Source organism: Felis catus, chromosome C2, assembly GCF_018350175.1.
Source record: "Felis catus isolate Fca126 chromosome C2, F.catus_Fca126_mat1.0, whole genome shotgun sequence".
Lineage (NCBI taxonomy): Eukaryota > Metazoa > Chordata > Mammalia > Carnivora > Felidae > Felis > Felis catus.
The window spans coordinates 69693357-69717629 of NC_058376.1; the positions used below are offsets into that span (position 1 = coordinate 69693357).

The following is a 24273-nucleotide window of genomic DNA, read 5'->3' on the forward strand; positions in this document are numbered from 1 at the left end:
AGTGAGAGAGATTTTGTGTGTGTGTTTTGGGGAGGGGGGGTGGTGCACTTGTTTCTTGTAGTTCAGGTTAGCCAGTCTGAAACTCCAAGGTATGCCCACCCAGAGAATTACATCCTCTCATTCAAACTGAATGAGGCACTATCTCGTATATGAGTAGAAGATGATGTCTTTTCACACGTATGCATAGAGAGACTTTTTTAGTATGGAAATATTGAGTTGACAGGATTCTGGTGCCCTGAGTTAGGTGTGCCCAGATCAGGGATGTTCATTCCTGTGTCCCCTGGCGTTCCCTGAGGTCATTCCTAAGCAGAGCCAAAGCTTTGTGGTCTTATCTTGGAGAGTCAGAAAACTCATGGTAAAACACCCAAAGGAACATTAATTCCCTTGGAGGAAACCTGCCTCTCCTGAAATCCCAGAAGGCTCTTCCCCATGTTCCCCATTTCACCAAGAAACCCCAGTCTCTTACTCTTTGGCTCACCTCCAGCCCTTCTCAGAGAGCCTTTTCTAGGACAAGAAAGTCCCTGCTATGGGGATGGTTGCTGATGTGGTGAGAGAAGACATGCCCTTTCTTGGTAAAGAGAAAAAGGGATGTTTGGTTTTCTCCATGCAGATCAGGTAGACCAACTGGTCCTACCTTAGAGTGGTGCTTGTCTTGCCCTAGGAGGTTTCCCTGGGAAGCTGACCCTTGTCATGAGGTGTCAAGAGGAGGTGCAAACCGGAAGGGACTACAATGGGGAATTGAGACTGGACTTGGGCATTTGGGCCACGCCTTCAGGACATCCTTCTCTGTGCTTTGCACAGCCCTACCGTCTCCTGCCTTTATACCAACCTCCCTCCCACTCTGCCTATTGAAACCCTACCCTAGCTGAAGGTCTGCTCAAACACTGCTTTACACATTCTTCCCTCTTGGAAGTGGTCTTTCTGTCCTCTGAGCATCTTCCTGTAGCCATTATCCATTCCCCTCAAACTGGACTATTCCAACTTGTATTGTGATTTTACGCTCAGAGGCCTCATTCCTCCCAATATACTGCAAATTCCTGGAGGTCAGGCCCGGTGTCTTAAGATACTTCTGTGTCCCCCTGAGGCATACAGTCAGTCCCAAATCAAGAGTGGACTGTGGCACAGTCCATGCTCACTGGACTGCCTGATGGAGCAAAACTTTTGTGAGCATTCTGAGCTGGCACAAGAGCACCACCTACTGCTGAGTGGTTTCAAAGGATGCCACTTAAAAACTGGGGTTTTAGTAACTTTCATCTTGCAGTGCAGAGAGAGATTGGGAGGCAGGACCCCCACTTCTGGTCTTTTTATACTAATCCAAGGGTGAGCAGATGAGGTGGCAGTGGGAGTGGAAAAGAGAGGGGCAAACTCTGGAGACACTCGAAAGGAAAGGAAGTGGGACCAGGTGACCTACTGGATGCTGGGGAGGAAAGGGAGCTAAGGTAATGACCAGGCCTTCACCTCACGACAGTAGGATTGGGGGCTGGGGGTGGAAAGAAATCCCAAAAACATTTTGGGAGAAGGATGGGTGACTAAATTAAATTTAAATTTCTTTGAAGGCACAGAAGCGTGACAGGAGTGGTGATCAGGCTGCTAAAAGCATTATGCCGTGAATGATCCCATTACTACATTTCTGCCCTGCTCACAGGGACAAGGGTACTAACTGAACCCAGGAGTTCTCCGCAGGCCTCTGCGTAAGATTGTTAAAGAAATGGAGGGTTTTCATAAGAGACTCTTAAATACTGAAAACAAACTGAGGGTTGATGGGGGTTGAGGGAGAGGGGAAAGTGGCTGATGGGCATTGAGGAGGGCACCTGTTGGGATGAGCACTGGGTATTGTATGGAAACTAGTTTGACAATAAATTATATTTAATATAAAAATAAATAAATACAGGAAAAAAAAAAAAGAAAGAAATGAAGGGTTTTGAGGAGTGATTAGGCTCTTCATTCCCTAAGTTCTTCCTGAGCATCTGCAGGGTGTGCTCTGCCCGGTGGGGTCTGGAAGCAGGAAGCATGACCAAGCCTCTCTTCCTAGATGTGCCTGAGCCTGGCTCCCGTGCTGCACCTTGCCTGCCCAGACCCCACTGCCGAAGCTGTGGGAAGAGGGCAAAGAGAAAAGGGGGAGTGCCAGGTTCCTTCCTCAGCTGGAGCTCAAGCCCACCTAGCACACACCCCTGCAGCACAGCAGCCACCCTCTTCCCTCAGAGGGAGGGCCACCTCCTCCTTAGCCCATGTGGAATTTTTTCCCCAGATGTGCAAGTGATTGGCACAGCCGATTTTAGGATGCGTGGGAGGACTGGATGAGAACATCCAGCAGACGCTCCATTTTTGCAGTAACAATAATAGTTACCATTTACTGAGTGCATCCTGTATGCCAGGAACAAGCATTAGCTCATCTAAATTAACTTGCCAAGGGCCAGATCTCAGTTTATGTCTAAATTTAGCTTTGGGATAAAGTTGGGCACTCTTTTCTCAGCTTGGATTAAATAGAGTTTGACCTCTTCAATTCTACATTTTGGGAAGTAAGTGAAGCACATTTTCTCACTCGGTTGCTGAGAATATTTTATCAGCATCTGTGGTTCAGATGGAAGGAATTTGGCCACTCAGAGTCAATATCCCGGGGCTGCCTAGGCCGACTCCTGGCTTGGTTGGTCCTGTTTCTCCTCTGCTTGACTTGCTGGCTCCTGGATGACCGTTCCTTCCCCAGAAGGAGGGTACTGTGCATATTGCCAGTGCTGCAGGGAATTTGGTCCATCCAGGCAAACAGACTGGAAATGAAAAACACAAAAAAACCCTTATTTAAAGTCTGAAAGCATTTACATTAATTGTGGACTTGGTGAGACTTTTCACTCCATCACTTAGCATGAGGAAGGCATGAGTGAGGACCATGGCCTTTTAAGGCCTAACGTGATCATGTGCTTCTCTAGGCTGAGCTACAGCTCATTTTCAAGGGCAGTGTGTGATTTGAGCAGGAAGTTTTGCAGCCTGAGTTTCTCTAATCAGAAAGCAACTACTTTTTGTGACTGTCAGCTTATCCTACTAAACCCAGGGGAAATAGAACGGGATTAACATGCATTCAGCATCTATTATGTGTTATATTCTGTGCTGGGCACCTTTAATACATTATCTTTACCTCCTCCTTCATATTTGACCCAGACATTGAAGGGGTTGTAAGAACAAGGAGTGTGAGGGGAAAACAAGGAGGGAGTGGGCATGGAGAACCCTCAGTCGGTGAGAAGTCTGTAATGTGCTAATTGATTTTGTTCTGTGAGATCAGGACTGGCTCGGACTCCCCTTTGCAATGAGGTAAATCACGGTCTTATCTGGGGACCTCAGGGTAGACACCCAGTCAGGGTTAAAAACAGATTTGACCATTTTACTGCCCTTTACTGGTTCCCTGCTGCACACTGAATAAAGGCCAGTTTCTCTGCCTTTCAATCTTTGCCCCTCTGAGACCCAGCCCCTCCCTCATCTTTTGTCATCCTTTCTCACCACCTCTCACTTGTGGAACTCTGTGTACCTCCTCTCTATTCCATATTTTAAGCCTCCAGGCCTTTGCTCAAGTTATGTCATCTCATTAAGGTGTTTCCATCCACAGCTTCACCTGACCAAATCCTTTTGTCTTTCAAGTGTTGTTCAGCTGTTGCCACTCTCTGGAAGCCATTCATGTTTTTCCATACCTCTACCTCCGCCAAATGGGACCAATGCTCCTCTGTTGTCAGCTCCTGGTATATACTTTTCATAGTACTTTTCACACTTAAAGTTGACAGACTATTGATTACATTTGTCTCCCTCGCTAGCCTCTGACATTGCTGTTTATCATTAGTCTCTTATCCAATGTCCAGAATACAGTGAATACTCACTAAGTAAATAAAATATTGTGCTAAGCATCATGAGCATGTGACTGTATCAGGATGCTTTGGGCTACAAGAAACAGAAAACTGGAAACTCTGTTTCAGGTTCCATCTTTTAATTCATTTTGTCCCTTTCCTTCCTATTCTCTTTATGTTAATCATGATTATCTTGAAAATGTTACCTGCCAATTCATAGCCTGGTCATCTCTGAGTCTGTTTTCATTGCCTCTTGTTCTCTGCTTGTCAATCACTTTTCACTGTGTCCTCACATGGCTTGTAATTTTATACTGGATATTGCAGATGACACATTGTAGAGACTCTGGATTAGGTTATCTCCTTCTAACCTTTAAATTTCATTCTGGGATGCAGTTAAATTACTAGCAGATCTTGATCCTATTGAGCCTTGGTTTAGGCTTTGCTGTGACAGATCTACTTCCATCTTTTCATTAATCCAAGGGTAGAGCCCTTATTTTTAGGTTGTAGTTCCTACTCCTATATCCTGGTTCTTTCTGGGGACCCAACTCAGCGCCCAGAATGTTTACCAAAGTCTCTTCACATGGTTTGATTTAGACCTCTCAACATTTCCCCAGTACTGCATAACCTAAAATTTCTGTTCAGCTCTCAATATGTTCTACCTCCCGCAGCTATTCTCTGCTAGACTTTCTGGAGTCTTGCCTTGCAGGTGCACAGCTTAGGATTTGGCCAAAGACCTGAAGGAAATTTTAATGAAGATTTTTAGGGCTCCTTCTCTTAGTTCCCTCTTCCCTAATATTCTATCACCAAAATTCCAACCACCTTACCAGCTCTGAACTCTGTTTTTTTTATACCCATCTAAACTGCTGCTCGCTACTCAGCTTGTAGTTCTCTGCTTCACAGAGGGCTTACATTATGTGCTTCTCTTCCTTCACGGGTCATTGGTCTATGTTGGTTGTTGACTTGTGCTTTTAAATAGTTTATAGATGGTAGGGTTAAGTGTGATACCAGCTACCCTATAGTGGACAGATGATGAGTCTCCACATGCACCATTTAAATAAAAAATGCAAGTGCACCAGAATCATCTAGAGAGCTCCTACTAAATCAGAATCTTAAGAGCAAAGTTTAGGAAGCTATATTTTTTACAAAAACACTTCAGATAGTTCTGAATTAAGGCTAGGTTTGTGAACTTCTGCAGTAGATTCCAGAGCAGAGAGTTTGGAGAAAAGAAAAATCAGTATGGGTTCACTTGGTCAAAGAAGGCATGATGAGGAGATGACACTTTAATTGCATTTCAAAGGATGGGAATAATTTGGGTATTTGGGTGTGGAGCATTTCATAGGGGGAAAGATGTAGCACAAATATGGGCGTGGCAGTGAGCACGGTATGATGTATTTCCGTGGCAGTGAATAGTATATGGCTTGAAAGGATGCTTGGTATAGGACAGTGGTATGAAATAAAAGGGAAAGGCAGATTTGGACCAGTTGAGGAGGGGGGGGAGTGTCTTGAATGCCAGAACAAGGAGACTGGATTTTGTTTGTATTGTAGATGACAGCAGCAGTAATTGTGTGAATGTGTGTGTGTGTGTGCGCACACGTGTGTGTGCACATGTGTGCATACACATGCGTGTTTTGACATGTTGAAAGCAGTATATTAGAGCAATGAACCTGGTAGGGGCAGATGGCTTGGTATAAGGGAGAAGATGGAGTCCAGGGAGACCAGTATGGAAGTGACTGTAGTAATACAGGCAGGAGGGGCTGTGTGGCAATTAGTAGCAGTAATGAAAAATAAAGGGCATATATCAGAGTTATTTGGGGAAGGAAGAACAAATGGGATCTGAGAGATGGGGTGAAGATGTGGGAAGTCAGAAGAAGGTAATAGTTTTCATAGAAAAGACACAGTAATTGAAGATGCTGTCTTGGGGATATTCATATTGAGTTGAGTCACTAGGAATAGTCTGAAATTTAAGTGTTTATTTGGGAGACAGTTTGGTAGTGATTTAAAAGCATGGACTTTGGAGTCATGCAGACCTAATGAGTCTTCAATATGCCATTTGAGTTTTCATTATGTGACTTCAGCCAAGTCATTAAATCTCTTTGAATCTGTTTTTTCAGCTACAAAAAAGGTGGTGATGATCCCCTAGCTCCCAGGGTTGAGGATTGAGACAGTGTTTATGCACAACGTTCATTGTGCAGAGCCTGGCATGTATTTATTCTTGTCAGTTATCTGGGAAGTTATGGTTAGAGGGCACGCCAGAACCAGGAAATTGTGTGGGATTTAGGTTTAGATGGACATGAGATTCTAAATTGATACTCATCACTTACAAGCTGCGGGATCTTTGACAATTTGCTTCAACTCTTCACACTGAGTTTTCAGCATATTTAAGATGGATTGAACAATACTTTCTTCGTACCATTATTATAAGGACCGCATGAGGTCATCTATTGAAGTTCTTGGTGTGGAACCTCAAGTATAGCTTGGCACATGAAATAGGAAACACCACTCGTGTTGTTGAAGATGTGAGCTTAGATGGATGTTTAGGTGGGCAGAGCCTGGTGAATACAAGTCAGAGGGCCAAGTCTTGAGACCGTCTCAGTAAGGGTGTGAAGGACATGAAAGGAGGTCATGAAGGGGCAGTGAGAGAAGTGGGAGGCAAGTTTGGATAGATCAGTGTAGGACTGGACAATTGGTCAGTTTTCACAATGAGAGTGTTTCTATTGTTGGTTGTGTGGAGACACAAGGTGTCAGGGAAGAGTGTGCGTGTAGACTTGCTGGTGCCTCAGGGAGAATTTTGCCTGGGGTGGAGGCCTGTGAAAGCAGGAGAGGAATCTGGGCACGTGGCCAGAGAGAGGGAGTTTCAGAAAGGCCCGCGCTGGATTGTGAGGTGAGACCAAAGGGAAGGAGGAGTGGCAGAGCCAAGGGCTCAGAAAGGAGGAGATGGTTGGTTTTCACTGTGGGTGCAGACTTACAGAAGTAGGACAGGTAGCCCCTGTTACAAGGAGTTAGGGAGGAAGTGGGTGGAGGGAAAATGGAGGCAACAGGGGCAGAATGTACTTCTAGAAGTTTGATGATAACAGGAAGGGTAGCCGGAGTGAAGCTCTGAGCACATTGGAAGTGTTAACAACAGTGTTAAGAGCATCAGCACCTGGGTTTGAATCTCAGGTAACCTCTCTGTGCTTTAGCTTCCTAGTCTGTCAAATTGAAATGATAATAGTGGGGGCTAATATTGGGGAGATAATTATGAGATGAAGAGGATTAAATGAGTTAACATGTAAGTGGTTAGAATAGTGCCTAGCACATAGGGAGCATTCAACAAATGTTAGATGCTGTTATTGTTACCACTATCATTACTCTGTCACCGAGAGAAATTGAGAATGGGAGCGCAAGATGGAGAAAGAAGGCAAGATGAGAAGAGGCACGGTACTGTTGTTCTTATAGTTTGGCTCTGAAATTTGGAGACAACACCTACCAGGGAGTCAGTCTCCTTGGACTCTACCGAACACTGACTGCAAGACCATCATGGGTCACATTTCGCACTGATCTACTCAAGATGATATAATATGGCAACCATGGCTTACCAATAGGACAGTCTTTGCAGCAGTCCAGCTCAGGTGCAAGAAGACAAGATTCACGGTGGGCAGCTACAGAAGATGTCATGGCTTAAAAACTCCATGCCCCATGGGAGACAGTAGCTCTTATAACGTCATTGGCACAGCTTCCAGAGTCCCTGTAATGGGCGTGCCCTTAACATGAGTTGTCAAACTCAGGGAAGCCCAGGTTATGGTGTCCCCATCGGGTATTTACAGTTCATTGATTGTCCTTCCAATCCAGATAGTTTACCAGTCATGGTGGGTATTCTTACCATAGGCAACGTAACATGTTGTGACATACTGTCTTCACCTGTTTCCAGGGAAACAGAATTGGGATATTAAATGAAGGTCAGATTATCATGCAGAAGGGGAAAGATTTTGTTAACCCACTGCTCACAGTGGGATATTGGCCTTTTTTGTAGAGAAACTGGGACCATTCTAGAGGTGAGCAACAGTTAGAATGTTAGATCTGAGATTTGGGAATTAGGGAATTTGAATAGGGAAAGTGTAAGAAATGTGCTAGGGGATTGATAGGATATCTATAGGTCAGAGACAGAGCCTGGTCAGTGAAACTGTTTGGTGTCCTGGTTGAGTCAGTGAGAGGGTCTCCCAGGTAACCATGCTGAGCCATCCTCCCTAGAGCAGCTGGGATTATGGTGGAAGACGAAAAATGGCTTGTCTTCTATACAACATATAGAAGTGTACCATCGACACACCGAAAGCCTAAAGGGAAACAGGCAGAGCCCAGAGCACTTCCTCTCCCTCAGTGGATATTTATTGACACCTAGAGTGCATCAGGCACAAATCCTAACTGCCTGCCCTTTCCCAGTATAAAGATGGCCTTTCAGAGCCCTGAGTGCCCATGGCCTGCAAGCCTTGTGGATACGCATGAGGTGACATGTCAAAGTCTCTCCAGTGAGGAATTCTGGGAACCTAAAAACTAGGTCCACATTTGGGGTCCTTTATTTTTTCTCCTTTTGTTCCTTTTTTTCCTTTATCAGGAGAGCTTGCAATCCTAGGAGAGTAGATAATTACAAACCAGAGTTGAAGGGTCTTAAGGGTTACGGAGTCTACGTGTTGCCCTGTTTGCTTGAGAATATATGCCCCAGCATGAGTTAGAGTTCACATGAACACAGAATTGTAAGGTGGGGAGATTAGTCTTTGGTTCCCATGCGCTTTTCATTCCTTGTTCCTTTCCGCCTCTCTTATCCAGTGCTCCTCTGCCACCACAGTTTGGATCTCACCTGTGGGTCATGATCACAAAGGGCCTTACTTTCTCATTGAGCTGTTTCTATATCCAGAATAAACTGATTTCAGGGGGGCTGTGGGAATGATGCATTTTAATAGGAGTCTGTCCTGAGTGAAAAGCTGTGAAGAGCCTAAGGGACTGAGACTAATAGTGAAAAAGTTGGGGAAGGCAGAGAGGATAAGGAAGGGAAGGTCTGGAAGCAAGGCAGGAGAGAGCAAGGTCGTGGTCCGGCCACACCATTAGGCCAGGAGGGCACCAGTGCCCTCAAGCTTAACCCTTAGAGGGGTGTACAGGTCTCTGAATCCTGTGTGGGCAAGGGCACCCACAGTGCCCCTCTGTGTATGTGAAAGTGGAGGCAATGGGAAGATGCACAGGTGTCTCTGGGCTGTGTCTGTGCAGCACCCTGTGGTCACTGTGGGGTACTTCTTGGGGAGGGGTGGGCAGGGGACATGTTTGTATATGAGGTGCGGTATGATTCCTATTAGCCCACGGTGATTTTGCAGTAAGGTGAACCTACTGCAATTTTAAATCCATACTTTTCATCTGTTTTGTGCTCTAAATGAAAATGTTAGGGTAATATGTACACTAGAATATGTTCGCTAAGTAGGTTTAAAAATCTATCAGGTATGCAGCACTTAAAGAATAAAACCATTACCTTATTTAAATCGCACTATTACCCAAAGGTTAAAATAGTATAAATTGTTATCCCATTTTGCAGATAAAGAAACAGATGCTCAGACCAATAACCTAGCTTACCAAAGTTTGTATAGCAGAATCTATATTCAAACCCAAGATTTGGAGGCTCTGTTCTTTGCACCCTAATACACATAAAACTTTGTTGTGGAACGGACCACGTGTGTCCAAGATGTAGCCAGGTTCACCGGCAAGGAGTCGTTAGCACTGTTTAGGGCATAAGCTTTTTGGCTGGGTCACTCCTGTGTACAAGCAGGGTCCAGGAGACACAGGTGATACCGCAATGTATGTGTTTAGGCAAAGAAAATCCATTGCTTGCCTTCTATCCTCTTAATCAACTTATCAAAGCTCAATATAAGCAACTTGAAAAACAATATAATCTATAATTACAGACAATATAAAATATTAACAGTAGGTGGTAAGGTGGTTTGAAAGTTAAAACTCTAAATCAGATACCATTGCTAAATTTGGCAAATAAAGGAAAATAAGCCCAAGATCCTTATTTAATTTCTTTGCTCCATGAAATAGTTTATGCTTCATTAAAAACAGAACAGAACAATAGTAACCTTTTTGCTATCCCTATCTTCATAAGAAAAGGAGAAAAAGGTTTCTGTTTATTTCCCTAATTTGCATTTAAATAGATTCTTTTTGTCATTTATTATATACTAAGAACTAGATTTTTATCTTTCGGCAAAATTGTAGCCAGCATGAAAAAAAAATTACATAGTTTAGTTAAAAGCAAAACATGAAAAAGAAAAAAAAAACAACAAAAATCCAAGTAGCTTACATGTAACATCTATCTTCTTAATGAGACGAAACTATGTTAGTTTTCAAACAAAGAGATAAAATTTCATTATTTAGACATGAACTTTCCTCTTAGAAGAATTTTGTTGTCATATTAAATTTTGTTAAACCTACACTTTGTAGCTTCTCAAAAAAAAAAAAGATCAAAATGTTTGAAACTACTGTGGAGATATTGTCTTTAGGTTTTTTTGTTTGTTTTCCTTTAGCTTTTTGGGGTCAGTCTAGTTCAAGTGTCTTCCAGAGAGCCCGATTCCAATAGATCAAATCATAAAATGACCTGGCTGGAATGGAGCTTAGAAAGGGCCAGCTTGTCTGGGAATTAGCAACCCCAGAGCCACCTCACGCATGCATTCATTCACTTGGCAAGTATTCACTGAGAATAAGTGGAGCTGTTTGAATCAGCCATCCCCAGGCCCTAGTGGGGCAGAGGTGATGGGACAGAAGCAGGCTGGGTATTGGAGAGTGAATGGCTTCATGTGAGGGATAGCACCTTACCTTATCTAGAACCTCACAGGGCCCTGGTGGCTGCTTTTTGTGTAGTAACTCCCCTGGGGAGACCAGGCACAAGAGGTCCTACAGCTATGTGCAGGAGGCAGGGCAATGTCCCGAGAGCCTGGCTCAACAGGCACTCAGTGAATGTGCACTGGGTGTAGTGAATGAATTCTAGACCCCGGCCTTTGCTTCTCTGAGCCTGTTTCCCAGTCTATAAAACAGCCCTAATGGACGCAGTGAGATGAAGTGTTTGAATGGACGTGTTAGGTAGAAGCTAGATATGAGAAGTCAAAGGCATGCCCTGCGGAACCTTCATCCCTTGACCTCAAAGATTTCAGAGTCCCAAAGATTTTATCCCAAGTGATAAAATGGGCAGTTAGACCTGAGCTCATGGCAAGGACAGTGATAAATAGATTGCACATGAGAAGCCTGGGGGCACAACATCCTGACCTTGGGTCTTCCAAGAGCTTGGGCCTGACTGATCAAGAGCCACAGGAGCAGAGCTTGCTCTCCTCTTCCACCTCTGCCCCAGGGTAACCCTAGACTCATTACAATGCATTTGTATTGTGGGTACAGCCCCGCCCCCATGGAAAAGGGCTGCCATGAAGAGTCTGGTACTAACCCTGTGGCCTCAAAAACTCCCCAACCTGTGAAAGGAGTACCCCAAATGATGGGAAGCAGCATCCATTAGAGACCACCCCGCTGTGCATCACCACTCCTTCTAGCCCAGAAGGACCCACTGAATATCCAATCCCAAACAACCTAGGGGCCAGTTCCACCTCTCGGAACCTGCCTGCTCTCCCTAGATGGTATACTGTTGCTCTAATAAGACTGTTTTCTGCTTTTACTTTGGGCATGGATCCTTAATTCTTTATTGCATTGGTGCCAAGAGCTGAGACACGGTTTCTGCACTGACAGACATTTTGGACTCTAACACACCAGACAAATGTCGGGGCTGAGACTAAGCCTTTCTCTGGCTACCAAATAACACCAGTTTTCTCACTGTCATTCTTTTCTTCAAATGTTAGAAATGTAAATTGCAGCAACGAATATACCTTCTGATCCAGGAGACTCATTAAAACTATTTTCTTCTGAATGAAAAAAAAATGCATTCCATAAATTTCCGAACTGGGCTGAACGTAAAACCAGGAGCTTACCTCCTTTCAGGGAGCCACTTATCCCTTGCAAATGAGGAGAAACCCAGAAATGAGACTTGCCCAGTCTCATGGGTACTTAGTGACAGAACCAGGCTTGGAGCCAGCCCCATCCTCATCCTACTCAGTGCACACATGCACATGAGTGCACACACACATGCACATGTGCACATATGACCACATTCTCTCCACAACCAGTTGTATTGAATGCAGAAGAAATGATGGTGACCCTTGCAGATAGCCAGATTTGCAAGGGTGTAAGTTATATACTATAAGGCAGTAGACGCGGGCCCAGAGAAGACTTGAGACTGTCTCTTAGGAAATAGCCACCTTGGAGAGATTCTGGTTTCTGATGTCATGTGGGACCATCTGGTCCCCAGAGTAGGTCTTTTTTTCTTTCTCCCTGAGTTATGTATCACCTCTTTGGAGCTCTGCCTCCGGCACCAGTGATCTTGCCAGAACCCCCAGCCACCAGAGAGCTGCTGGTGTGCTCCACGGTGGAGGCAGAATTGAGGAATGGCCTGGGTGTGGACATTGTGTGAGAAGCCCATTCAGAGAAGTGCATAGTTTCTTCTGCACACCCTACTCTTGCCTGTCTTTTCATTCCCTTCTCTTCTTGCTTTCCAGCGTGACTGGCCCCTATCCAGCAAGCCCTGCTCTGTAGTCCAGCAGGGACTTGGCACCAGGCAATCTAATCATTCTGGTGCTAGCATGTAACTTCACTGCTTATTTGCGTATCTAAATAGTCATTTAACAGAAAATACAGGGAAGGTCACTTCTCGGCCACTGGGATATCCAAGAAAGCATATGGAGTGAGTGCTTTTCATCACAAGTTCTAAGGACTTAAGGCATTTCAGATTTTCATTAACTTTATTGATTCTTTTGTCAATAAGGAACAGAGATGAGAAATTATTTTAAAATGGGGTTGAGAGGCAGAATTTTAAAGATCTAAAATTACAGAATAAGATTCCTCTACACTCCTGGGCCACTTGTCTTCTTTTTCCCTTTGTCCTTAAGAATAATAGTGGGGGGAGGGAGAGCCCTGACCTGTGCCAGCGCCCTGGAGATGACTACTGCTGTCAGACCCAGGATACTGCACACAGCAGATGTTGACCCAGACTCTGCAGGAGCCCCCAGCCTGAAACATCCTCTGATACTCGAAAGTGAAGAGTGATACTTTCCTTCTTCCTTTATTATCCCAGAGAGATAGCTGAGGGTGATCTGGGTAATTCAAAAGGGAGAATCACTTCCAAACCATGCATGATTGCATTTGGAAGGTGATGTGTTTATACTTAACTGTGAGTTACCACAGCCTTGATGTCTCTCTCCTGACCTCCCGACACAGAAGTCTAACTGCCCACAGTGCACCTCTGCTTGAAATTCTCATCAGCCTCTCAAACTTGGCACATCTAAGACAGAACCTGCTATCTCCTGATCCCCACCCCAGCTTCTTATCCTCCTCTTTATGTGGCACTCATGGTAGCACCTTTCCTATGAGGACCCAGGGTGCTGTGCCAGACACCTGGCTATTCCCTACCTCTTCCTCACCCTCCCTCCCAGAATAACTATGAGTCCTCGGTCCTGTTCCCAGGAGCTCTCAAGCCTGCCCACTCCTGCCCATGGCAGACTCCGCTACCATGCCCCTAACCCAGGCTTCCAGATTCTAATCCCCACCCACCCCTCGTCACCAGGATTACTGTGACAGCTTCCTAACCCTTCTCTCTGCCCTGCCTCACCCCACCAGTCCACATCCCTCAGTGCGATCAAAGCTCATATCACACTTCACTGCTCGGCTTAAAACCTTCCACTGCTGCTTGTTGCCCACAGAATGTAGTCCAGGTTTCTTAAAGCCTGTGTCCAGGGCTCTCCATAGTCAGCTGCCTCATCTGCCTCTCCAGCCACATCTTCTCCTCACGTCAGGCTCCGGAAGCACAGCTAGGATGCTTCCAGAAGCTGCACATACTGGCTGCCCCAAGTTCTGCCTCTTAGGTCTTCCCATTGCCTGGAGCTCCCATCTCCCTCACCCAACCCTGGCTAATTCCAGGTGGCACCTCCTATGGGAAGCCTTCTCTGCTCTTCCTTGTCCCCACTCCATTAAGGGTGGGAGCTAGCATGGAAGAACATATGGGACTTTATCTTGATAGATTTTTTTCAAGTCATGATTTTAATCAAGTCCTGTGCCAAGTTGTACTAGCATTATATCTGAGTCCCTGTCTGTTTTCCATACTGGCCTTTAAACCACTTAAACCTAAGAACCATATTTTAGTCACTCTTGTTTTCCATTGCCTTGGACCGCACCTGGCACATAGCAAGTGTCTTGTAAATGTAAAAGGTTGAATATAACTGAAAAAGCAAATTCACTTCGCTGTTCAAAGGGGAATAATAAATGAGTCTGAGGTTCTGCCTCTAGGAAGGCTGGAGCCATCTTTGCAACTTCTCCTCCTGCACCTGTGCTCGGCTCCTCCACGCTCTGCTCTGCAGCAGAGCCCGTCCCAAACTATGGGGCTTCAGTTCCAAGTATAGGAGTCGTCTTTTCAAAGGCTTCACACCTTTCCTGTTACATCACTTGACTGCACTTGGATGATAAAGAGGATTTCTTGGCTTGGGTACTAGGGAAGTCCAGAAACAAGCCAGAGATCAGGCAAAGCTCAATCAGGGATCTGCCTGCCTCCTGTCAGTGTTTTGGCTTTACCCTTTCTCTGCTCATCAGCTTCACCCTTAGGCTGCCAGCAGAATGGCTGTAACAATTTGAGGCTCAGGGTCACAATGACAGTATCAGAGGACCAGAAATTATATCTGAAGAGCTACGTTCTATTTTCCCAGACCAGTGTCTTATTGTACTGAATTGGATAACATTCCTTTTCTGAGACAATCCCTTTGGCTGGGAAATGTCCTACACTGACTGGCTTAGATGTGGCGTCCTGAGGATGGATAACCTTTAGAGTGATCCCTCCCTTGGAACTGGGGTTCTGGTCAACTCCCCTTAATGTGTGTGGGCTGCCTGGGAGAGAGGTGGAAGCCGAAACAAAAACCAGGGTAGAGAGCTAAGGGGAGGAAAATGGCTCAGTGCCCACTGCGCCAGGCAGTGCTCACCCTACCCCCCAAATCCCTCCTCTTCTGGTTCCTGATAGGTTATAGCAGAAACCTTGGAATTGGGGGGCTGTGGAGTCATGAGAAAAGGTGGTTTAGTCCAGAGTCACTTCAACAATGTGTGTGGTTGGGTGACATGATATGGATCAGTGGCATGTTAGGGTGCCCTGTTGCTTCTCTTCTGCTAGTGCAGTAGGGAGTGGATTAAGCCTCCGTGTTGTGCCCTCAGCGCCTGTCCCTAAAACAAGCATGGTGTCCTTTTGAGGCTTTGTAAATGTTTTTTCCAAAGGAGTAGTAGATAGGGGTAATAACAATAGCTTTTTCCCTCATCTCCCTGATTCTCTCATTCGTTTTCTCTTCTTCCCCTAGGCTCTATAGAGTAGCACAGAGGCTGATGCATCCTTATGCTAAAAGTGAGGGCTTTCCTGGGAGACCAGGCTGTGGGCCACCCCCACTCTGAGAATGATGACTGGTTCTCACTGGGCTCCGGCAGGAGGACTCTTTTTTTTTTTCTCCAGTAGCTCAAAGTTTTGCACTGTTGGACCCATGACCCTTCTGACTACTCTGTACCTTCTTGTCACCTCTAGATGTTCGACTGGATAAGCCACAACAAGGAGTTATTCCTCCAGAGCCATACGGAGATCGGCGTGAGCTACCAGCATGCTCTAGACCTCCAGACACAGCACAATCACTTTGCCATGAACTCCATGGTGAGTAGAGGGCCTGCTCTCTGTACTGCCTCTGGGGGCTGGGCAGTGGGGGTGGGAGGACCTGGGAGGGGGAGGAGAAGAAGGAGGGAGGGGTGGAAATAGACTTGAGACCTGAGTGAAAAGGAGGAACTCTAAACATGCGGATTCTGTAGCATTCCGTGGGGATGTGTGCAGGACACATGGCCAGCCTGCTGTTCCTATCACAGATTATGGCTCCATTTCTGCCTCTAGACTCTGCTTTACTTGGTGAAAGAAAGGTGCTGGGATTGTAGAAGGCATTTGCTCGGCACAGGACTATAAGGAAAAGTCACCAGTTCCACTCTGCTGATTTAACCAACATTTTTGGGTCCTTAGCATATGTGAGTGACTGAACTGGGATGGTGTGGGACCGCAGGCTCATTGGAAACAGTTGAGTGAATTGGGGCTGTTTAGACTGGAGAAGGGCAGCCTTAAGGGATACATAATTGCTGCCTTCAGATATATGAAGGTTTACCTTGGAGAAAGGAGGGTAGAATTGCTTTGTGTTGGTCTAGAAGGCAGAACTGTGGGGGAGTGCAGTTGGAAGGGGAGGCAGGATGTAGCTCAGGCGGGTGGGAGGCCCTGGGAGCTAGCAAACTCCCCAGGTTGAAGAGTGTTCAAGCAGATGCTGAATTCACAGAGAGATATTTGCTAGCTGTGTGGCCATATGGAATTTATTTCTCTGGGCTTCAGTTTCTTCATTTGTAAAATGACAGTAATAACTACCTTATAAGGTTGTTGTGAGGGTTCAATTAGTTAATTGTAAAGCGGTTAGAGTTGCGCCTGGTTCATAGTAAGTTATCAGTTAATATTGGTGTGATGATGATGATGATGATGATGATGATGATGATGATGTAGAGGTCTAGTCCAGATAAAACCTATGATCATTTGTAAACCTAACACTTTGGGATACTGTTTTTTCTGTGTGGTTGCCCCAAGACTTTATTTCAAAATCTTGTCTGCCCTTTGAACCTACTTTACTCAAAATGCCTGTAGCCTAAGTTTTCTCTGACTTACCTCCCTCTGTTCTTCTGCCAGCTCTTCCTACTTGTGCTCCTGGTCAAAAAGAATAGCTCCACTGCCAACCCCCCCCCCCCCCCCCCGCCACACACACACACAAACATCAACCCCACCATATATCTGAACACCAAAGACACCTTATTTCAGCCAGTAGTGCTGGGAGGGGGGGGCAAGTGTTAGGAAAACATAAAACATGGAGGATCACAGAGGCCAGGAAGGAAGGGAGTTTCATTTTCTACCAGGTTGTTTTAAATACGCTACGCACTAAATTTCATGTCCTGAAGAAGAAACCATTTTGGCCTTAAGTTGTTCAGTGTCTAGTTGGGGAAATAACCCAATCATGATGTAGCTTGATATATGCAGTGATAGAGATATGCTGAGTTAACAAGAACTCTAATATCTCAGTGGTTTAAAACAATAGGGATTTATTTCTTGGTCCTACCATATGCCCATCACTGGCCGGTAGGAGTTCTGCTCATCAAGGTCACTGGGGACTCAGGCTGGCAGAGCAGCCGCCGTCTCACATGCTGCTGGTTGCCCCGCACTTGCTGGCTCTGAAGCCTTCTGCCTAGAAGTGTCACATGCCACTTTTGATCACATCTCATTAGCTGACATCAGGCATACGGCCACATCTAACCTGCTGAGTGGAGATGTATGTCCTACCATGTGTTCGGGAGAAGAGAGCGGGGTATTTGTGAATAGCCCTAATGACTAGCACAGGGAACCATAGCAAGGTGTAAGTCAGAGATGATCGTCATGAAATTTGCATAGCAAGAGAACTGTGGCTACCGAATAGGAGGTTGTAGGACCAGGCAAGGAAAACATCAACACTGATTTTGTTATCAGTTTTGCCTACAATAGACTTGTGTCTTCATCTAAATGTAAAGACTCATTTCCTTCTAACTAGTCTCCTATAATTATGTCTCATCCCTGGCTCACTTTAGTCACAGAGGAGCAAAGCAATTGATCACAGGTGATTAAGAATGTGAACTCAAATCTAGTCAAGTTTGATTATCTGGGTGCCTTGTGGACGTCCCCTGGTGAATTTTACAAATTCTGTGCCAGAATCTTCATGTCACCCAACTGCTTGGCCCTGAGGCAGACAAACTCATTTTAATAAGAAGCAAAGACAAACATAATTAGGGAGGTAACTCTGCTACCAAGCCCCTCAAAACAATGAACTACAAAGCTAAATAGAGCCTTTGGCTTTGAATTATCTGCACCACTGCTCTTCTCTGTTAATATGGATCACTGAGAGTTAATGGCACAACAGAAACCTTTCTCATGACAAATTTACTTTGGAAGTCTCCATTTTCAGGACAAAAACAAGGGAGGAAATTTACTGAAGGGAAGCCTCTTGTGGAGCTGGGAGAGAGAGAGAAGAGATTTAATATACAACAGCCAATTAGCATGCTCAGCCCATCTCATAGTCTCCCAACGGCTGTCTGTGAAGGCATGCCACACTCAGAGGCCTCCTTGGACTGATTAGGTTGGCTTTCCTCTCTGGCTGTAGGGCAAGGGAAGGGAAATCCCAGGGTTGTTTGATCAAACTGCCCGGGCACCAGTGCTTTATAAATGTGGCTTTGTGCCTTTGTTAACCAGTAGGTTTACAGGTTTGTTATTAAAAACAACTCCCACAAAGAGGGATGTCAGCATCCCAAACAGGTGAAAGGAGAGAATTATAGACTCCTTTTCTCTGGCCTGAGTGATGGATGTTGCTGCCAAGAATCAGATGAATGCAAGCAGCCACTCCTGGAGCCCAGTGACCATAGAATGATCAGCTACTCAGGGGAGGTGTGAATGTGGATTGTTCTGTAAATTTACTGAGGCATTTCTGTTACTGTTCTTGGAAATTATACACCCACCTATACATATGCCCACAAATCTGTCCATGTAAAGGTACATATAGCATACTTTGATTCAGGTTATAGGTAAGTTCTTTGGTATTGAATCCTCTTTTACTGCTGAAATAGGTCAGTGATTCCATACCTTTCGGGAAAGTCACAGACCCCCTTGAAATCTAATAAGGGTTGTGGGTCCTTTCCCCAGAGTAATGTGTATATGAACACATTTTTAAAAGATAATTTTAGGGGATTCAAGAGTATCCTAAAACTTTTCAGTCAACCTTCCCAGTTTAAGATCTTAACATCATGACTTCCTCATTCATTCATTCATTCCACAAATAATTAAGAATCAGATACTGTGCTGGATATTGGGCAGATAATAGTGAACAAAAGAATGATGGTCTGTTCCGTGGAGGTTCCAGTGTAGAGACAAATGTTTAATAAATAATCTCACCAATAAATATATAATTATAAACTAATAAGTCTTAGATTGGAAGAGTAGTTATGCTATGATAGAGTGTAATAAAAGGATCTCTATTTAAATGGGGGAGTTATGTACATTTAAAAAAATTTTTTTTACATTTATTTATTTTTTGAGAGACATAGACAGAGCACAAGTAGGGGAGGGGCAGAGAGAGAAGGAGACACAGAATCTGAAGGAGGCTCCAGACTCTGAGCTGTCAGCACAGAGCCTGACATGGGGCTCGCCCACAAACCATGAGATCATGACCTGAACCAAAGTCGGATGTTTAACCGACTGAGCCACCCAGGCGCCCGTCATGTACGTTTTTAAATTGACAATCAACTCCGACTTAAAGCTCATTTTTTTTTTTACTGATAGTAATTAATGTTCTGTGAATTAGTTCTACAATGGATCAAAGAACTTACAATTAAAGAAGCCCCAAGTATGTTGTTTTATAAACAAAAGTAATCAACTTTATCTGTTTTTTAAGTTTTGTTTGTGTCTAATTTTATATACTGGCTAAAGACCCAACTCCAGCTGAGATGACTACTACTGAGAAGTAACTACATATCATTAAATCATGGAAGAAAAGCCAGAAATTTCCCAAGTTCTGTCAATGAATTGGTACCAATAAAGGCCATGAATTATTAACACACCAAGAGTGTGGGAGTGATACCCTACTGCATAAGGTACATGAGCAACTCTGAAAGAAAAAAGATTAAAATTGGTTGATCTTTGAATTTTTGCCACAACATGTTCTTTTACAGTTCCCACTGGGGAATCCTAGTTTTTTTGAATTTCAAAATAACAATGATAATAATAATAATAAAAATATCCCACCTACATAACCTAGTAAGAAGATATTCTCTGGTTTCTTACAGTGCCTCAGAAAGCCAGGTTTCTTAAGCTCTCAGGGGCACTCTTCTTGCTTAATTTTGCCTGCTGCTGTGGGAGCCTTTCTCACAAATTCTCTTTCCTCTGAGTGTGGGCTTTTCCTCTGATGGGAGTGTGGACAGATGGAAGTAGGGTTGAGCTGTAATATGGAATAGAACAATTCCATAGTCATCCATGTTCTATTTTTTCATGAAAAACACTGACAGGAGTAAATCCAAACATAATGCAGCCTTATTTACAATTTTAATTAGCAGGTTCTTTGGGAAAAAGTAAATTGCTAATGGTTTCTGTCTAGAGTTTTAAAATATGGAATGATGTTCATTTTCTATTATTATGACTGTGAGGATTCACATTAATGATAACCATGTGCAGCTGGGTGGTAGGAATCCTTTTTGCTAGAGCATGTTTGATAGCTGCTTTAATGCTATTAATTTGTTCACCAGAGGCACATATTCCCATTTGACTGTGTGTAAATCAGACCAATTGTAGCCAAGCCTTGGTGTTCTTTCTCTTTGTTTTGAGGAGAAATTACAAATGGTAGCACCAAGGAAAAGTCAAATCTGGTGCAAAAGAAATAAAGATTCTGAAGTGGGTCTCCTGCCCCCAATTTGAAAAGCCTTGTTCTGGGATTATCTGTCATCTTTGATGCTTGGCATCCCCAAGTCCCCAACCCCAAATAGGGAGCACTTCCTATAATGACAGTATTTCTAGATTTCAGTGTAAATACACACACACACACACACACACACACACACACACACACACACACACTCTGTTGTGATGTTTAAGTAGCCAGTGTTTGATCCTACCATAGCTGCAAAGCCCCTTGGTAGATAAAGAACTTGCTTAAAGAAGAAGAAAAAGATGAAGAGGAGGAGGAGGAAGAGATAAATCTTATCTGTTATGCATTACTTTTTTTTTTAATATTTTTATTTATTTTTGAGACAGAGAGAGACAGAGCATGAGCAGGGGAGGGGCAGAGAGAGAGGGAGACACAGAATCCGAAGCAGGGTCCAGGCTCTGAGCTGTCAGCACAGAGCCTGACACGGGGCTTGAACTCACAGACTGTGAGATCATGACCTGAGCTGAAGTTGCACACTCAACCGACTGAGCCACCCAGGCGCCCCTGCATTAGTCTTTATAGTACAATTTTTTTTTTCAAAGATTCACATAGTAAGCTTGCTAAAAACTCAGTTTCTTTTGGCTTGCACCCTAGTCAAAGAAAATAATAATCTCTGGAGGATGGGGCCCCAGGAACCTGCATTTTTAACAAGATTCCCCACGTGATTTATATGCACATTAAAGCTAGAGAACTGTTGTTCTGTGGAATCTATATGTATGAAATAGTCACCCTCTAAAATAAAGCACTGCAAATTCTGAAAGATAATGCACTTCCAGCATAACAGCATGAGAAACCCCACAGATCCAGTCTTCAGTGAAACTGGTGAAAATTATTTTATTTTATTTTATTTTATTTTATTTTATTTTATTTTATTTTATTTTATTTTATTTTATTTTATTTTATTTTATTTTAAAATTTGTTTAAACGTTTATTTATTTTTGAGGCAGAGAGAGACAGAGCATGAACGGGGGAGAGTCAGAAAGAGGGAGACACAGAATCCGAAACAGGCTCCAGGCTCTGAGCTGTCAGCACAGAGCCCGAGGCGGGGCTCGAACTCACGGACCGCGAGATCATGACCTGAGCCGACTTCGGCTGCCTAACCAACTGAGACACCCAGGCACCCCAAGTGGTGAAAATTATTTTACTTTATTTTTTTTAATTTTTTTCAACGTTTATTTATTTCTGGGACAGAGAGAGACAGAGCATGAACAGGGGAGGGGCAGAGAGAGAGGGAGACACAGAATCGGAAACAGGCTCCAGGCTCTGAGCCATCAGCCCAGAGCCTGACGCGGGGCTCGAACTCACCGACCGCGAGATCGTGACCTGGCTGAAGTCGGACGCTCAACCGACTGCGCCACCCAGGCACCCCGGCGAAAATTATTTTAAAAGAACCATTTTAAGTCTCTGGAAATGGTCCTGAGTGCATTCAACAAATGAAGAGATGCATAGTCAAGAAAACTACTAAAACTCAATAAGAACGTTGAACCTATGGTATCTGAACCAAGATCCACTCTCTCCCTTTCCCCTCCCAGTTCAGTAAGATGAAATTGCCCTCCAAACTGGTACAACCAAGAACACAGGGCCCCTGGCTCCCAGTTGAAGACTGTCATTACAGGACATTTCTTATCCTATTTACAGTTACCTGTTGCTGAAGCCAAATTCCAGTGAATGTGGCCAAGCAAGGAGGACTCCTTCTTCTGCCTAGCTCCTACTCAGGGAACAGAGGCTCTGCCATAGGTGCAATACTGCTGAGAATTCTCGGGCTGCAGTCTCCCTTGCTCCAGCTTGTAAGACAGAGATTCCAGGCTGGGAAAGGCAAACGGAGGCCTGAGGCTACTCATCCCATTCACTGAGTGTTCAGCTACTAAAGTAGGGGTGTCAGTCAGGAACTACACTTTTATCCCTAACCCCAGCTACAGAGCCATGGCTCAGAGATTTTGCCTGGGAGTAGAAACAAACTAAAACTAAGAGCTTTAAGTCTTTTCCCAAAGGAACTGACCTCATTTGCAACAGAGTGGAGAAGTTTAAGCCAACAGCAGTCTCAAAAATACCCTTAGGGAGATTCTGGTGGAAAGCAATTGGGAGATTGGTAGAGTCATTGGAGATATGGGATAAACAGTAAGCAGGCTAGTGTGCTGGAGAGAACTGGGGAATGAGACTTCCTGGAGCCAGAACAGACCTCAAACACTGACCTCACAGACTATCCCTTCAAAGGAGACTAAATTTGGTTGGATAAGTCTGTGGAGCATTTTTATGCCCCCAGGATGTTGTTGAAAATAAGAGAATAATCACCTGGAAATTAGTGGAATTTCATAGCAACATGTGGTCAGAGCAAGAGAAAATTTAAGAGGGTACTACTAAGACCACTGTCATCCCAGGATGTCCATGGGAATACACAAGGCTGCACCCCCTAGGGAACAACATCAGAGGTCACTCACTATGGGAGCTGAGGTGGAAATAGTCTTCACTAAAATAGTCCAGCCAGTCACAAAACAAGTAAGCAAGCAAATAACAATAACAAGCCCCAGGAGTGGGGGACTGGAACCCTGAGTTGCTATAATATATTATCTAAAATGTCCAGTTTCCAAAAAAAAAAAATTAAGACACACAAAGGAACAGAAAAATATGGCCAGGAAAAAAGGAAAAAATAGATAAAAAGCATACATTGGAAATAGCAGGCAGCAGAAACTGCCTATGAGAGTGAGCAGATGTCAGATTTGATAAAAATTTCAAACTGTCCATTATAACTATGTTTTTTAAATTTATTTTATTTTTTAATGTTCATTTATTTTTGAGACAGAGAGAGAGAGAGAGAGAGAGAGAGACAGAGCATGATTGGGGAGGTACAGAGAGAGAGGGAGACACAGAATCTGAGCTGTCAGCACAGAGCATGACGCAGGGCTTGAACCCACAAGCCATAAATTCATGACCTGAGCTGAAGTCGGATACTCAACCAAGTGAGCCACCCAGGCGCCCCATAACTTTTTATTTAAAAAAAATGAAACTAGGGGCGCCTGGGTGGCTCAGCCGGTTAAGCGTCCGACTTCAGCTCAGGTCACGATCTCATGGTCTGTGAGTTCGAGCCCCACGTTGGGCTCTGGGCTGATGGCTCAGAGCCTGGAGCCTGCTTCCGATTCTGTGTGTCTCTCTCTCTCTGACCCTCCCCCGTTCATGCTCTGTCTCTCTCTGTCTCAAAAATAAATAAAAACATTAAAAAAAATTAAAAAAAAAACTAAAGGAAACAATGATTAAAGAAGTAAAGGAAGTTTTGATGATAATGTCTCCATAAACAGAGAATATCACTAAAAAGATGGAAATTATAAAAATGAACCAAAAGGAAATTCTGGATTTGAAAAATACAATTACTGAAATGAAAAATTCACTAGAGAAGCTCAACAGTAGGTTTGAACTGTCAGAAGAAAGAATTAGCGACCTTTAAAATTGATCAGTATAAATGATACAATCTGAAGAATAGATAGGAAAAACACAGAGCCTCAGAAAAATATGGGCTACCATTAAGCACACCAACATATGCATAATGGGAGTACTAAAAGAAGAGGAGAGAAAGAAAGGAACAGAAAAAAATACTAGAAGAAATAATGGCCGAAATCTTCCCAAATTCACTGAAAAATATTACAAAGCCAAGGAAGTTTACGAAGCTGTAAGTAAGATAACTGCAAAGACATCTACAAACAGGTACACCATAGTAAAAATACTGAAAGCAAAGACAAAGAGAAAATCTTGAAAGCAGCATGAAAAAAGTAACTGTTACAAGGGAACACAAATAAGATTAATAGCTGATTTCT

At 44.0% G+C, this 24273-nt stretch overlaps 1 protein-coding gene across 25 annotated transcripts in view; it reads left to right on the top strand.

Annotated features, from left to right (window-relative positions):
- The window catches only part of KALRN (kalirin RhoGEF kinase), a 708823-nt gene that overhangs the window by 279129 nt on the left and 405421 nt on the right, over positions 1-24273 (top strand). For all 25 annotated transcript variants that reach the window (XM_045037038.1, XM_045037036.1, XM_023260241.2 and 22 more), the window contains one exon: positions 15484-15606. In XM_045037038.1, the coding sequence (XP_044892973.1) occupies positions 15484-15606 (123 nt within the window). The remainder of the gene's footprint in view (positions 1-15483; positions 15607-24273) is intronic.